The sequence below is a fragment of the Oryctolagus cuniculus genome, chromosome 3 (genome assembly GCF_051225735.1).
Source record: "Oryctolagus cuniculus isolate XC-2025 breed Fujian yellow rabbit chromosome 3, ASM5122573v1, whole genome shotgun sequence".
Lineage (NCBI taxonomy): Eukaryota > Metazoa > Chordata > Mammalia > Lagomorpha > Leporidae > Oryctolagus > Oryctolagus cuniculus.
The window spans coordinates 6,375,119-6,390,426 of NC_142869.1; the positions used below are offsets into that span (position 1 = coordinate 6,375,119).

Consider the following 15,308-nt stretch of genomic DNA (forward strand, 5'->3'; position numbering starts at 1 on the left):
ATGATACACGAATATAAAGCAGAATTTAATTCTCTATGTTTAATTGACGTTTTTAAATAGTGATTAGTTTTTAATGAAGATGTACAGGCCCTGGCCTGGGGAGCAAAGATGACTGTGTTCCGTTATCGCAGCTTCTTGTGCTTTCTAGTGTCTCTACTGGGTTTTGGTTACTTAGCAAGGACCAAATCATAAAAGGGGCTTTGTTTTTGTTTGTTGAGATCTATTTGCTTTTGAAGCCTTCTCAAGGCTCATCTTGCAATTCGGGTTAAATCTGATTAAACCACTCTATTTAAATGAATGACCACATCTTCACAATGATGTGTGACCTTATTATTTTTTTAATTGTGCATTTTAAAATTTATTTTTGAATCTTATTTATCAATGCTCTAATGTATGTACATACCTTTGTGTGGCCTAAATAATATGTAATCACTTGATACATTTTTGTAGTGTGAGGAATTAGTTATTATTTGGTATACCTTATGTGCCCATTAAAGTTCTTTCTAATTACAAAATATTTCAGATATACATATTTCACATATTTTTCCACATTTGCTCCTGATTTTTAGAGAAATAAAATGCTACTCTTTTGTACTCCTCCCTGGCACACTTCTCCTGGTCCTTCTCCCTCCACCCTCCCTCTCCCTTCCTGCCCCTGAACTCACCTACCATTCTGAAGCTGGTGTGTCTCCCCGCAGTCAAGAATGTATACTTCACCACAGGTGTATCCACACACAGTACAGAGCGCTTCTTTTAAAAATGTATATTCAGGGGCCAGCGCTCTGGCTTAGTGGGTTAGAGCCCTGGCCTGCAAGATTGGCATCCCATATGGGCGCCGGTTCAAGTCCTGGCTGCTCTACTTCCAATCCAGCTCCCTGCTAATGCACCTGGGAAAGCAGCAGAAGATGGCCCAAGTGCTCGGGCCATGTGGACACCCATGGTGGACAATCCGGAAGAAGCTCCTGGCTCCTGGCTTCAGATTGGCTCAGCTCTGGTTGTTGTGGTCATTTAGGGAGTGAACCAGCAGATGGAAGATCCCCCTCTCTCTCTGTTTCTACTTCTCTCTGTAACTCTTTCAAATAAATAAAATAAATCTTAAAAAAGTTTATTTTAAAAAAGTATATTTATGATTTCCTACCATAATTTAATCTTCTGTAACTTGCTATTTTATTTAACTGCTGTTTAATATCATATCAGACCTTTTAATTTGAAAGTCAGAGATAACAGACAAAGAGGGAGAGACTGAAAGGGTGTGACCTTATTCTTATCAGATGTCTTAAACCTTTGATGCTAAATCTTCAAGTTACATTTATTTGGCTATGTTATTGATGTGGATGTTCTAAAGATTATATAAAATGTATAAAATTCTAATGTTCGTGGTAAGAAACTGTTGGTTATGATTGTTGTAATGTATGAAATCAGAACAGTTATACTTTCTTGTCAATTGCTGGACTCTCTTCAAAATTTTAACTACTTTAAGTCTTTTGTCGTTCATGTTTCAATTTTTCTCCAAAAATTTTATAGTCAGATCCACAGGGAAAAACTCTAACAAGTACTCTCAAATTCAGTTTTCTGAACAAATTGAAGTAACTTTACAAATAAATAGCTTTTTCTTTAATTATTTTTGGACTAATTGCTACTATAGAAAAAAGTGTGTCTGTTTCTTGAATCACAACTATTATGCACACTGGATTTGTTACGCCCTTACTGGTTCTGTTGAATATTTTCTGTTTTCAACTTTGTTCCTGCTGCCTGTTAAAAACCTGCAAAGTCCAGCTCCTAACAAAATAGCACTGACCCAGTGCTTTATTGGCAACTGTGCCCTGAAGTACGGAAGTTCAACGTGACAGCGAGCTCCTGGCAACCTCGGCCGAGAACCTCTCCTGAACCTCTCCACCGCTCAGATGTGGCGAAGGGGCTTTGACATCGTCCCTTGGTTGTCCCCACTTCCCTCCCAGTGTGGGACCAGACCAGACCAACACCCAGGACGAGCTCATCCCGGGAATGACGGACGGCCCCAATCCAGCTGCAAGGTGACTGATCAGCAACACTCTCAGAGGACAGAGCTTGAGCAACAGGTGGGGTGTGGCAGGAAAGTGAAATTTGCCAGAATCAGGGGCTGGTGTTGTGGCACAGTGGGTTAAGCTGCTGCCTGTGACACCAGCATCCCAAATCAGCACTGGTTCAAGTCCCAGCTGCTCCACTTCTGATCCAGCTCCCTGCTAGTGCACCTGGCAAAGCAGTGGAAGATGGTACAGTACTTGGACCCCTATTACTCATGTGGGAGACCTGAACGAAGCTCCTGGCTCCTGGCTTCTACCTGGCCCGGCCCCAGCCTTTGGAGTCATCTGGGGGCTGAACCAGCAGGTAGAAGATCTCTTTCTCTCTCACGTCCTTTCAAATAAATAAATAATTCTTTTTAAAAAATATTATCAGAATCAAAATGGAGTTGTCTGTGTCAACCCTTAAAGCAAGCTGGGTGCTTAGAAAGAGAGGGTTCTCACGGGTGGTTGCCTCTGAGTGAGCACCGCGAAGCCTCTGGCAGAGCAGCCACCTGAGACAGAGCGTCCCCCTCCAGGACATCTGCCCAGCCTAACCCCCCAACGTCACCCTGCTCGTTAGTCACCGTGGCCAAAGGGCATCATGTCAAACTGTCTGACGCAACCTCCTCGTCTGTGCCTTCGGAAACTTTGCCCTGCCTCAGCCTGTTTGAACACACTCATGGCTGCTGGGACATGCGTGTTCCCACCGCAAGGTCTGCTAGGCCCCAGTGAATGGCAGTATCCTGTAGACGCTCTCTCTCTCTCTCTCTCTCTCTGCTGATCGTTTCTTTGGTCATTTAGGCTGACACAGCCATCGCTATGTATCTGAGATTCAGGTTAACATGTTCTATCTACTTACGTATTTCCAGCTCAATACTTAGACTAAGATAGTATTTAATATAATTTATATGTAGTAGATTTATTGTATAAAATAAAAGATCTTTAAAAAGTTCATGGAAAATGCATTTGATATAAAACTATGTATGGATTTCAAGATTTTCCTGCACCAAAATAAACTTAGCTTTTAATCCCATTCTTCCACAAACTTTTGGAAGTTTCTACACATGTAGTATATACATTTGGCATGATACATGATGCATATTCAGCATACACATTTAGTATTTACTGATTTTTTTAAAGATTTATTTTATTTATCTCAAAGGTAGAGTTGCAGAGAAAGAAACAGAGAGAGAGAGAGAGAGCGCTTCCAGCCAGTGGTTCACTCCCTAAATGGCCACAACAGCCAGAGCTGGGCCAGACTGAAGCCAGAGCCAGGAGTTTCTTCTGGGTCTCCCACGTAGGTGCAAGAGCCCAGGGACTGGGGCCGTCTTCTGCTGCTTTCCCAGGGAGCTGGAGCAGAAGCGGAGCAGCCGGGACTCGAACTGGCACCCACATGGATACCAGCTCTGCAGGCCAGTTTACCCTGCTGCGCCACAGCACTGGTTGTTTATTTATTAACTTATTTCTGGCTGAACACCTATCCTAACAACTCGTTTGTTGTCACGAAATTCGAATGTAGCTGGGTGCGCACTCTCTCCTCCCCACCCTCCCCTGTGCCTCTGGAGGCGTCTGGCGGCCCCTCTGGGGTGGACCTCTTTCTCGCAAGGCCTGGGCCCTGGGGTTTGCTGCCCAGGGCCGGCAGCGGGCCTGAGCCCCTTCCCCTGCGCACTCGGCCTCCGCACCTAAGGCTGCCCCTGCAGACCGGCGGAGCCTCCGCCAGCTCCCCCTAGGGGCCAGCAGCCCCACAGCGCCTTCCTCTTACCCCGGGTCATGGTCATTGTTGCTGGGAAAGGGTGCAGTTCCAGAGAGAGGGGGGGCTGGGGGCTGGGGCAGCGAGGCGGGAGCGCGGGAGGAGGGAGGCGCGGGACCCACCCATGTTCCAGGTGCCGATGAAGATGGTGATCATGTCGGGCTCGGGCTGCTCCGAGTGCTTGTTCTTCATCTGCTGCAGCAGCTGGCAGAAGCCTTCTCTCTTCTGGGGACGAAGGGACACAGACTGAGCCAGGCCTCCGCCCTGCCCCTCCCCGCCTCGCCCATACCCCTGCAGAGGACTTGGGCAGCTCCCCGCAAACTGAGAACAGCGGGCAGCAGAGCCAGCTTCCAGGACAGCAACCTGCACGCAGGCGTCCAAAGCCCTGAAAGCAGGCGGCTTCTCCGACCCTGTCATTCCCTGCACAGAGATCCAGCCCTGCCGGGCCCCGCACACGTTCTGCAATACTGAAGGAGCTGCACGTGCAGTCACAGGGGCCCTCCATAAGCTAGAACGGGGTCGCAATCACAGTGCAGCAACGCTTTGTCACCACAGCCAGACGGTCACGACCTACCATTAAGTACCAAAAGCTACTTGCACACACAGTGTGAATGGCATCGTTGCCGTTTTATTTGTCAAAAATATCTGAAAAGCTGTAATCCAGGCCCATGGGAATTGTGATTTTAAAGGTGCTTATTTGGACTAGCTGCTTTTCCACCAGTTAGAAGAGATTACTTATGGAATAAAGGGAAAATGTACATTAAAGAAATTAATTAAAACAAACAGAGTATACAAAGCGACCTAGCTTCCTTCACGGTCTCCAGGTCCTCAGAGGAGCCCAGACCAGGCTTGGTCTTGTCCTCGGTTGCAGACCACAGGGTTGGCTGACTTTAAGCGAGAGCACACAACATTTCAGGTTGTGCCATCGGAAAGGACCAACGTTTGCCTGTTTCTAAGGCAGCACTTCCCTGGGACCCAGCCTCACATTCGCTGTGAAGCCGGCAGCCCCCAGGGGATGCAGTCATGGTTGACTTCACCCACGCCTGCCTTTAGGTGGGGGTGCCTCAGATTCAGGATCGCAACCCCCAGAGCTTGCAGCAGTGGGCGGAGCTCCTGGGGTTTGCACCTGTGCGCACCGCCTGCCACGGTGCCTGGCTGGGTGCTCTTTCTCTTCTTCCCCCCACCCATCCAGCCCGCACTGTGTTTCTTGCAGCCTCTTCTGTTTGGTTGCTGCCAGCTCTGGGCACCGCATCCCTCTCGGCACATGTCCCTCCCCCCGACTTTGCCCGGCCATTCATCCCCCGGGCACACGGAAGCAGGAGCACCTGCAGGCCCTCAGTCTTGCAGAAGTATCCAGCAGCTGGGGTCAGCCAGTGCTCCTGTGACGGGCGCCCTCACTGCTCTGCGATCCCCCCTCACTGTCTCACACCAGCTGCACAGAGGTGCACAAACAGTGAGGCCGCCGTGCAGGGACTGCTGACTGAGCAATCACACTGACCCCCGCTGGGACAGCCAGGGGCCCGCCTGGGTCCGTCACGGGGCCCACAGTGCCTCCTTCTCCCGAGGCCAGCCCCCGAGGGGCTACCTACTTCCTCACAGTGGGCCAATGGTAGACACGGATGTCTTGGGGAGGGGGCACTGGTCAGACTCAGGTTCAAATCCAAGGGTGCCCCAAAGGGCTCCCAAGTTCAGCCCAGAAAGGCCAAGTCTCCCCGCGACCCTGGGCTCAGAGCTGCCCCTCTTGCTCTGCAGGCAGCCTGGCGGACTGGTTGGCACACGTGGGCAGGACGGCCATAGCCATGACGACGGATCCCTGCTGACCGGGAACACACGGTCCTCCACCTCTCTGAGCTCAGCTTTCCCTGCTGTGAAATGGGTTTTTGCAGGAGAACTGGGTGAGCTAGCGATGTGCACCCCACATGCCCCTCACGTGCTCTCAGGCCCTTGTCGGAGGTTGGGGTTCCTTACTTTGGAGTCAGCAAAGACGTATTCCTTCCGCTGGATCTTTTCCTTCTCCGTTTCCACCAGAATCACCAACTTGTTCAGAAACTTCTGAGACTTGATCAGCTGCAGGACTGGAGAGAGGCAGGAGTTATTCATTCACACATCCAGCTACCCCTGTGTTCCAGGTCCCTAACCATCATCCCCAGACTGAGCCCTGAGTCTGTGTGCAGCGCCCCAGATTCCTCTGCTCCTGGCTACGCTTCTCTGCAGGGTCCATGCCTGGAATAACCAGAGGTGGCCTGGCCAGAACACACAGCCCAAGTGGTCATTTCCCATTTCCCCTCCCTCCGTCTTCCTCCTCTGCTCTCTCCCCTCCTCCTCCCTACCTCATTTCCCTTTCTTTCTCTTTTCCTTCCTTCTTCACTTTTAATTTACATCTCACTTAATTTAAAATTTTTATTCTTTATTTGTATCAACAATTGAGAAAACCAAGTTGTTCTGTAAGATTTCTGTAAACAATAACATCCCTCCAGCCCCACTTCCCTCTGTCCTGCTTCCTAGACACAACTAATTTCAACTCTCTTCATGGATTCTTCTAGAATTTTACTCCGTATTTTCAAAAAACATATTCAGGATACCGCCTTATGATGTTTCTATTTTATATGTTTCCTATTACATATTGACTTTCCACTATGGAAAATAATAGTTGACTTCTCACACACAGCCTGTCTTTCCAGCCCCCTCACTCCCTATCAATGCATAATTTCAGTCCTTCCAATCATTATATCATAATTTTGGCCAGATAAGCACTCACTGTGTATATTACTATGACTACAGAAATGCTATTTGCAGACCAACTCTGAGTGATTTTCTTTCTCTATCCAACTTTCTGTTTTTCCTGGAGTTAACAATTGCCATGGTGTTTTCGCTGGTCCTGACTCTCCTCTGGGTTGTAACTCTCTTTTCTGTGTGACCAAGCGCTTTCACCCTGTGGGAGCCTCTCAAAGATCCCCAGGGACTTCTGTTCTTGGAACCAGTGGTCTCTAGGCCTGACAGAGAAATTTTCCTTGGGGGCTTTTCTGCTCTAACATCCAGGAACCCATCAATCTCTCTCTCCTCTCCCTCTCCTCCCCCGACCAGGTCCTGCTTCTTATATCTCAGATCTTCCTCTCCCTTGTCTCACACGTGTTCAGTCAGCTTTCTATTATTACAACAAACACCTGAGGACAGCTGCATAGACTTGAAGTTTTGCTTTTGCTCACAATTTGGAGGGTCACAATCCGAGACTGAGCAGCCTCATCAGTGTCAGGTCTGATGAGGGCAACGGAAACAAGCAGAGAGAGACTCACATGGAGAGCCAGGAAGCAGAGAGGAAGCTAAGCAGAACACAGCTTAAATAACTCACCTCCCAGGAACTACCTTCCAAGGGCAGGCCTTTCTCTGTGCTCAAGACTCATTAGCCAAAGACCATTAACATAGATTTGGGGGAGCAAGCCTCCATTACATGGGCCTTCTAGGAACAGCCAGGCTATTTCCCAAACCGCAGCAACACCCTTATTTTATTTATTTTCATTTTTTAACGATTTATGTATTTATTTGAAAGGCAGAGTTACAGAGAGGCAGAGGCAGAGAGGTCGTCGACCCACTGGATCACTCCCCAAATGGCCACAACAGCTGGAGCTGCACTGATGCAACGCCAGGAGCCAGGAGCTTCTTCCAGGTCTCCCACGCAGGTGCAGGGACCCAAGGACTTGGGCCATCTTCCACTGCTTTCCCAGGCCACAGCAGAGAGCTGGATCAGAAGTGGAGCAGCCGGGACTCGAACTGGCACCCATACGGGATGTGGGTGCTGCAGACCGGGGCTTTAACCAGCCCCAACAGCCTCATTTTAGTACAGCAACATCTCCAGCAGATTTCCAAGAAAGGAAGAATGGATGATATGTTTCTGGAGACCTTGCATGTCTGAAAATTCTACCCTCACACTTCGCTGACAGAACTTGACGTTGCAATCGTCTTCCTCGGGACACCGGAGACCTTGCTCTGTGGTCTCCAGTTTGCAGGCTGGCTCCTGAGGAGCATAGCTCTTCCGATTCTCCTGTGTGCAGAAACCCCCACACACCTGAAGTGCTATCCTTATCAGGGCTTGGTTGCAAAGGTTGGCCCTTGGGAACTTAGATTCAGGGACAGCTCCCGCCATCGCCCATTCCCAGAACGGATGCGAGGCTTGCTGGGCCTGTACTGTCTGTGCACACGATATGGCCTGGGCTGACTGCCTGTTTTCCTGCAGGAGGTCTGGAGTCTGGGAGCCTTCCAGGCAGAGGGTGTCTAAACAACCAGCCCCCGGTTAGACCCTTGGACACTGGGTGCCCAGTGAGCATTGCGCATAGATCATATTTCACACACGCTGCCACAGAGCACTGGGGAGGAAGTGAGAGACCGGTGTGGCTCCACGAGAGCACTCTTCCAAGCGTATGCGTGGTTCCCTGGGTCTCTGCTCTCTGCTGATGTTGGCAGCCTAAGAGATCAGAGCTGGGAGCAGGGTTGTATGAGGAGCCCTGGGAGTTCTCCCTGCGTGTCGCTGAAGCGAGGGGTGGCTCTGGGGACCCTCGTCACCGGTGTTAGTCTCTCCTTTGCTCTGGACACTTTTTTTTTTCCAAAAGAGAAGAATAATTTATTTCATCGACTCAGAGATTTACCATTGCTGTTGCTTCCTTTCCAGTCTTCCAGGCTACCTTCTGATATTATTTCATTTCTTTCTAAAGGATTTCCTTCATTTTTTCACTTTTGGAAGAATAATCTGTCAACAATTCAGCCTGATTCAAGATTATGAAAATACTATCATAGACAGATGTAAGAATTGCTTCCCAATATAAAACTTAACATTTCTTGAGGGTGGATACCCAGATGATCAAGCTCCAATTAAGGATATGCAAGTGTTTCCTTGGGTGCTTCCAACAGAGCAGGTGTGCTGGCAGCGTCAGGTCTTTGGTATTCCGTCATCTGAGAACGTCTTTATGGCACCTTCACTCCGGAAGGACGTGTTCACTGCGTATATAATTCTGAATTGATAGCACTTCTCAAATCACTGTTTCCTGCCTTCTGTTCTCTGTAGTTTCTCAAGAGAAACAGCGGTCATTTGAATTACTCTGCACATTATATGTCATTTTTCTCTACTTGCGTGGAAGGTTTGCCTTTGTCTAGCTTTAGTGGCCTGAGTGTGATATGGCTGGACATGGACTGTCTTGCATTTATACTGTTTGAGGTCACTGAGCTTCTTGAATCTGTAGGCTTCTCTCCTCATTCGCTCTCAGAGGAAAGCTGTATTAACTGTCACAAGCGAAGCAGACAGTAGGAAGCTCCCAAACTCCTGAAGCTTTTATCCATTATTTCTTCAAGTGTATTTTGAGACCCATACTATTTCTCTTCCGGCATTTCAATGACACTGACGTTAGATTTTTTGGTAGTGTTCCAAAGGTTTCTGAGGCTCCGTTCATTACTTCTTCCCTTTTTTTTTTTCTGTTATTCAGCTAAGATCATCTCAACTTATCTAGCTTCCATATTTATTTGACTTTTTTTCCCATCATTTCCATTTTGCTGTGAAGCCCATCTGCTCTGGGCACTTTTAAGATCTTTCTTTGGGCCAGCGCCGTGGCTCACTAGGCTAATCCTCTGCCTTGCGGCGCCGGCACACCGGGTTCTAGTCCCGGTCGGGGTGCCGGATTCTGTCCCGGTTGCCCCTCTTCCAGGCCAGCTCTCTGCTGTGGCCCGGGAGTGCAGTAGAGGATGGCCCAAGTGCTTGGGCCCTGCACCCCATGGGAGACCAGGAGAAGCACCTGGTTCCTGCCATCGGATCAGCGCGGTGCGCTGGCCGCAGTGCGCCAGCCGCGGCAGCCACTGGAGGGTGAACCGATGGCAAAGGAAGACCTTTCTCTCTGTCTCTCTCTCTCTCACTGTCCACTCTGCCTGTCAAAAAAAAAAAAAAAAAAAAAAGATCTTTCTTTGAACCCAGCGTTGAGACTTTCTGATGTTGAGGGTGTCTCCTTAAAGCATGACTGGGTACGGGGGTTATTTTCAACCTAGAAACTGCTCAGTTCTGAGAATTTCCTGAATTGTTCCTTTCAAAAATTATTGATTTTTATTTGAAAGACAGGGGGGAGAGAGAGAGAGAGAGAGAGAGAGAGAGAGAGAGAGAGGGCCCATCTGCTGGTTCATACTCGAAATGCCTGCCATAGTCGGGACAGAGCCACACGTCCATCCAGGTCTCCCATGTGGGTGGCAGGAACCCACGGACTTTAACCATTGCTGCTGCCCCCCAGGATCTGCATGGACAGGAAGCTGGAGTCAGGAGTAGGAACTGGGAATCGAACCCAGGTCCTCCGATGTGGGATGAGGCTGTCTTAACCACCAGGCCAAACGCCTGCCCTATGTCTTGTCTTCTTGTTCACTTGGTACAACACTGTCTCCCACTCTGGCTGCCCTCGGGTCTGGGACCCTTGGCTCTGTGTGTTGCAGCAGGGGTGGTGGGGTGGGACCGAGCTCCTGCACCGGGAGGTCTGATGGCCATGCCTTTCCCTCTCCGCCCCTGGGCTGGTCAGGTTTCCCAGAGAAGACTCCTCCAGCCTCCTGCTTAGAGGGGAGCGGAGGGCCCGGTTGGCAGCCCCAGGAAGGCGGCTGGCTCTGCCTGCAGGAAGTAACTGTCACTCAGTCCCCTGTTTTGTGGGGTCCCCCGCCTCACCGGCCCGGGTGACCCTAGGCCTCTCCTTCTCTGGAGACCAAACATCCAGTCTTCTGCGAGTTGTCTGAGGCCCTGGCTGTGTGGGGGCAGACCGAGCAGGTCTAACTCTCAGAATAGATTTTCCCCCAGGGCTGCTGCTCTTAGCCCGCCTTCGCCCCTCTCCTGGGCCCCTGATGCTATCAGGCCCCGAGCCCTTTTGTGGGTTCTGTGGTGGGAGTCAAGTGTCTCAGCGCTTCCTCCCACACACTCCGGCTATCGTCACCCATCCGCCTGCCAGCTTCTACCCTGCTCACTTTGTCTCTTTCTGGCCTTTCGGGAGGGACCTGGTGACGGTGCACACGTTCAGCTGGAAGTCTCGCCGCGTGCCCGCCGGAGGGAGTCCTGCTGGCCTCATCAGCCGCGGCTGCAGGAGTTGACCCCAGGGCCAATTCCTGCCACCGCAGGCCAGACAGCCGGGGCTTCTTGCAAACCTGCTGCTGCCAGTCTGCGTCTCCTTTGCTCTTTCTGCTCTCCCATGACCCCTGCTTCAGGACCACGCAGCCGCCGCCAGCAGGTGGCATCGTGCTTGGTCAGGACCGCCCCATTCCAGCAGGGCCAGCAAAGGGCACCCTGATCAAACTGGACGCTCTCCTCACTGCCTCTTCCGCTCGCGCCTGGGACTTGACCAGTGCAGCTTCCACCGTTCTCCTCCGAGCCTCTCCCACATGGCTCAGCTTCCTCCAGCCGTTCCCAGGCACCGTCTGCCACCTGACTACGGCCAGGGCCTCCTCGCTGCGCTCCCTGCCTCTCCCAGGCTGTTCTCCACGAGCTGCCAGAGCTGCCTCTAACAGGGGAATCACGTCACCCGCCGGCTGCACACCTTCTGCGTTTAGAACAAGATGGAAGCGAGCCCGACTGCCTGGTCCCTGCCCAGCCTCCGCCTCCACGCACACCAAGCTTGCTCCCATCTTGGAACTCTGCCCAGCAGCCTCTCTCTCTGGTGTTTGCACAGCCAGTAGCTTCCACACACTCAGGGGGGACTTCAATGGCAGGTCCCTGGCCGGTTTCTTCATTCCTGTCTGTCACTCTCCTATCTAAATGTCCGGTCTGCAGTTCACCACTCCCTGACACATTCCTGGCTTATCCATTTGCCTATCTGTTCAAACCCTCCTTTACCTTGCTTGGATGCAACCCCCTGCAAGCTGGGACCCCATCGGGCTTGTTCTCCTCCCCGGCTCAACATCTGGCACACGGTAGGTGCTCAGGGAGGGAGCACCAGGCAGAACTGGCTGTTCCGCTGAGCAGAGGCCACCGTGTAAAAACCGTGAAAGGACACGGAAGCAGCCCTGCTGTGGCTGCCGGTCTCCTCTGGGTGGCCCCTCAGTGTAATCACAACCACGCTATGCTATGCACATGATTTGGTCCCCAAACTCATGAAGGAGTTTAATCCCCAAAGTCATAGTTATGGTAACCATGGAGTAGGAACTCCAGCCGGCTATGTGCTTCCAGGCCAGGCCTTCGGGGAGTGATCAGACTGGACTAGGTCATTAGGGTGGCACCCCCGTGGAGTTAGATTCTAGTGGCTTTATAAACAGACAGACAGACCGACACACTCCCTCTCTCTTGCCGTGTCATGCTCTCTGCAAACACTGGGCTCTGCCAGCAAAGTCACTGACCAATGGGGCCACCTGATTTTGGACAATGAATCTCCACCTCTTTTCTTAGTAAGTTAGGCTGCCTAGGGTATTTTGTTATAGTAACAAAAAGTCAAATAACACAGAAGCTGACTGCAAGTGTGCTAAGCAGGCTCTGTGGTCAGAACACATCTCCCTCCATTCACCCTTGCATCAACCTCGGTTGTGTTGTGGAGGTGGAGATGGAAGCTTTGAATACCTAAGTCCCTCCACTGGAATCACACTGTCACCACCTGTGCAGCTGGGCCGTGCCTCCAGTGTACCCAGAGCCTTTCCCCATGACTTACACACTTCCCAGTGCAAGCAGTCAGGTGCACCGTATGGTTTCATCCAGGGTAGAACTCACGCACTCACTCACTCACTCACATCTTCTGCCCACCATGCAGTCACTCCATACGCATTTATTGATGATGTCTCCTGTGCCCAGTGCTGCTCTTGGCTCTGGGGATTTAGTGGTAAACAGTCAGGATCACATCCTGGCCCAGGCGGAGCCCGTGTTGAAGAGGGGGCGGAGTTAGGATCTGTAAGTGACATGGTAAGCGCCTCCAGCCCCGGGGGCACCTGCTCCGCACCAGTGCCCGCGCTAAGTCCCGTGGATTCCACCCTCTCTGGGTGGAGGGCACAGGTCACTGCATTCTGACGTGGCATGTGTCATGACAGTGAGCAGAGCTCCACCAGCCCCAGGCCTGCACCACACAGCACCTAAGGGGGCCTGGATCCCAGAGACCCTAGGCTGCTCACTCTGAAATGGCCCATCCTGGACTTGAGCTGGGTTTTCTCAGGCCTGCGGGTCTGAGTGAAGCTCTTTCACCCGTCCCTGGTCTTACTCCACAAAGGGGCAAACCTTCCCACTCAGCCACAAACCCCCCAGTGACCTCCAGGCCACAGGAGCGTGGCTCCAGCCCTTAATTTGGTACCCAAGGTCATGCCCACCCGGGGACCACACACCCTGCTGATTCCCCAATGCCCTGCTCCATTCCTGCAGAGCCCACCCCCCCGGGGCCCAGAGCACTCCCTTGTCTTGGGCTTGGCAAACTCCTATTCACCCTTCAAAGCCTGGTCAGAGCTATCTTGGCATCACCCCACAACAGAACCAAAGAACCCTCCGTCAGCACTGACTCTTGCCTGGCGCGTGTTCCAGCAATGCCCCTGGGCAGCCCCCTCTTCCACCCTGCAGATCCTTGCAGGAGTGCTCATGACCTTGGGCTGGCACACGGAAGATGCTAAAAAGATGTCTGCTAAGTTGAAAGAGTTCACAGTGCTTCTTGGCACTCTGGAAGGCAATTCTTTCAACCTCGAGTTCTTTGCAACCATCAGGCACCCTGACAATCCCTTGGCTCATCTTAGATCTCTGTTTGCTCCCATCAAACTTGGGTCCCCTGTTTTCTCCTTGGCAGGTGAGAGAAAGTGCCGTCCCACATAGATCACCGTCAGCACAGCCCTCAGGCCCGAACCATCAGCAGCTCCCCATTGCTCCTTCTCAACTTGAAACAGGACAGAGGGCCCTTGCCCAACGCTGAGTCCAACTCTGCAGGACGCGACAACCCCAGGGTCCAAGGACTTCCCGACCTAAGCGTGCTCTCTGCTCCACTCCGCCCCCGTCACGGCGGCACAGGAGGCCTAATGACGGTGCTGATGGTGGCGGTGAACAGTACTGAGACCTCCTAGATGCTGGGCGCCACCTCCTCCCACAGTCACTCACTCGGGACTCACGGCAGCCGGCAGGATGCTACTTCCGTTCCCCTCGACAGCGGAGCAAACTGAGGGCCAGAGGGAAGACCCCGGGGGCTGGTGCTGTGTGCAGCCGGTTAAGCTGCGCCTGCGATGCTGGCATCCCACGTGAGCGCGGGCTCGAGTCCCGGCTGCTCCACTTCCGGTTCCAGTTCCCTGCTAATGGACTGGGAAAAGCAGCAAAAGATGGCCCAAGTGTTTGGGTCTCTGCTACCCACACGGGAGACCTGGAGGAAGCTCCTGGCTCCTGGCTTCAGCCTGGCCCAGCCCTGGCTGTTGCAGTCATCTGGGCAGTGAAGCAGGGGATGGAAAATCTCTCTCTCTTTGTCTGATAGATAGATGGATAGATAGATCGAGCGATCTTCAAAAGTACCAGAGAGAAGGCCCCAGGCGGAGGTCACGAGTGACCGACCTGGGAGATGGACCTGGGCTTCTCACGGCGCTCTGTGCTACACGGGGTTCAGGACACCCCACCCCAAATAAAGCCCCTTGGCTCATGGAGCAGTTTTGGCTGAAGGAGTCTGAGCATGGGCAGGTGCAGGAAGGGCTTTCTCACCAGGAATTGAACAGGGGCCGGGCAGTGGGCCTGAGGAACCCAGCACGAGGCAGCCCCGGCTCTAGGACCAGCCTCTGAAGCAGGTGCCAGCCCTCCTGTGAGCGGTGCCCTCCCTGCCTGTTGTGTGGACCTCCCGCCCCCCGCCCAGGACACAGAGAGGGGCCTGAGCACACAGGTCTTGCCGAGCTCCTGCTAGGCCACCGCACGCATCTCACGCCCCCGAGGTCCCCACAGTGTCCATCACTCTCTGCCCTGCACAAACTCAGCCTGAACCACTCAGGTGCAGCCGCTCTTGGGGCCTCTGTCTCCTTATGAGAGCGCCCCCACCCCGTGTAACGTACATCAAGGACACCCATGTGCTTCCTGTCTGTCTTGCTACAGGGACGCAGCCAAGAGCCCAGGACAGGAGTAGATGTCCTCCCCCCTCCATCCTCTGCCCTTCCCTCACCGCCCCTACCCCCTGCTCTTCACACCCCCATTCCCTGCCACCCCAGGCTGTCCTCAGACCTCAGTGCCAGAGCCCAGGAGGAGTCAGGAGGGGAGGCCCAGGTCCGTGCAGGGCCGGCCTCTCTCCCTGGCACGGGAGACACCGCCACACACTGAGTGTTGGGCTGGGAGGGGGCACGGTGCTCACATGCACGAGTGCAACCCTCCTGGTGTCGTCTCTATGAGAAGTTCACGACCGACAACGGATACCCATTGTGCAGGTGAGAAAACGGCGGGAGACTGAGTATAGGCCAGGGTGATACAGTCCGCACAGGGCAGAGCTGAGACGGGAAGCCAGCCCACCTGTGGAGTCCTCCTGGGTCCCATTGTTGCCTGCACAGTGTCTGGGCCCGTCCTGCCCCTCTGCACAGCCAGCCCAGGGGACCCTAGG

The 15,308-nt window shown here is 52.6% G+C and overlaps 1 protein-coding gene across 1 annotated transcript in view; it reads right to left on the bottom strand.

Moving 5' to 3' along the window:
- The window catches only part of INPP5D (inositol polyphosphate-5-phosphatase D), a 143,495-nt gene that overhangs the window by 42,442 nt on the left and 85,745 nt on the right, over positions 1-15,308 (bottom strand). Inside the window, exons 10-11 of the mRNA XM_070070037.2 lie at positions 5,761-5,867; positions 3,915-4,017 (exon numbers count right to left, since the gene is read on the bottom strand). Of these exons, the coding sequence (XP_069926138.1) occupies positions 3,915-4,017; positions 5,761-5,867 (210 nt within the window). The remainder of the gene's footprint in view (positions 1-3,914; positions 4,018-5,760; positions 5,868-15,308) is intronic.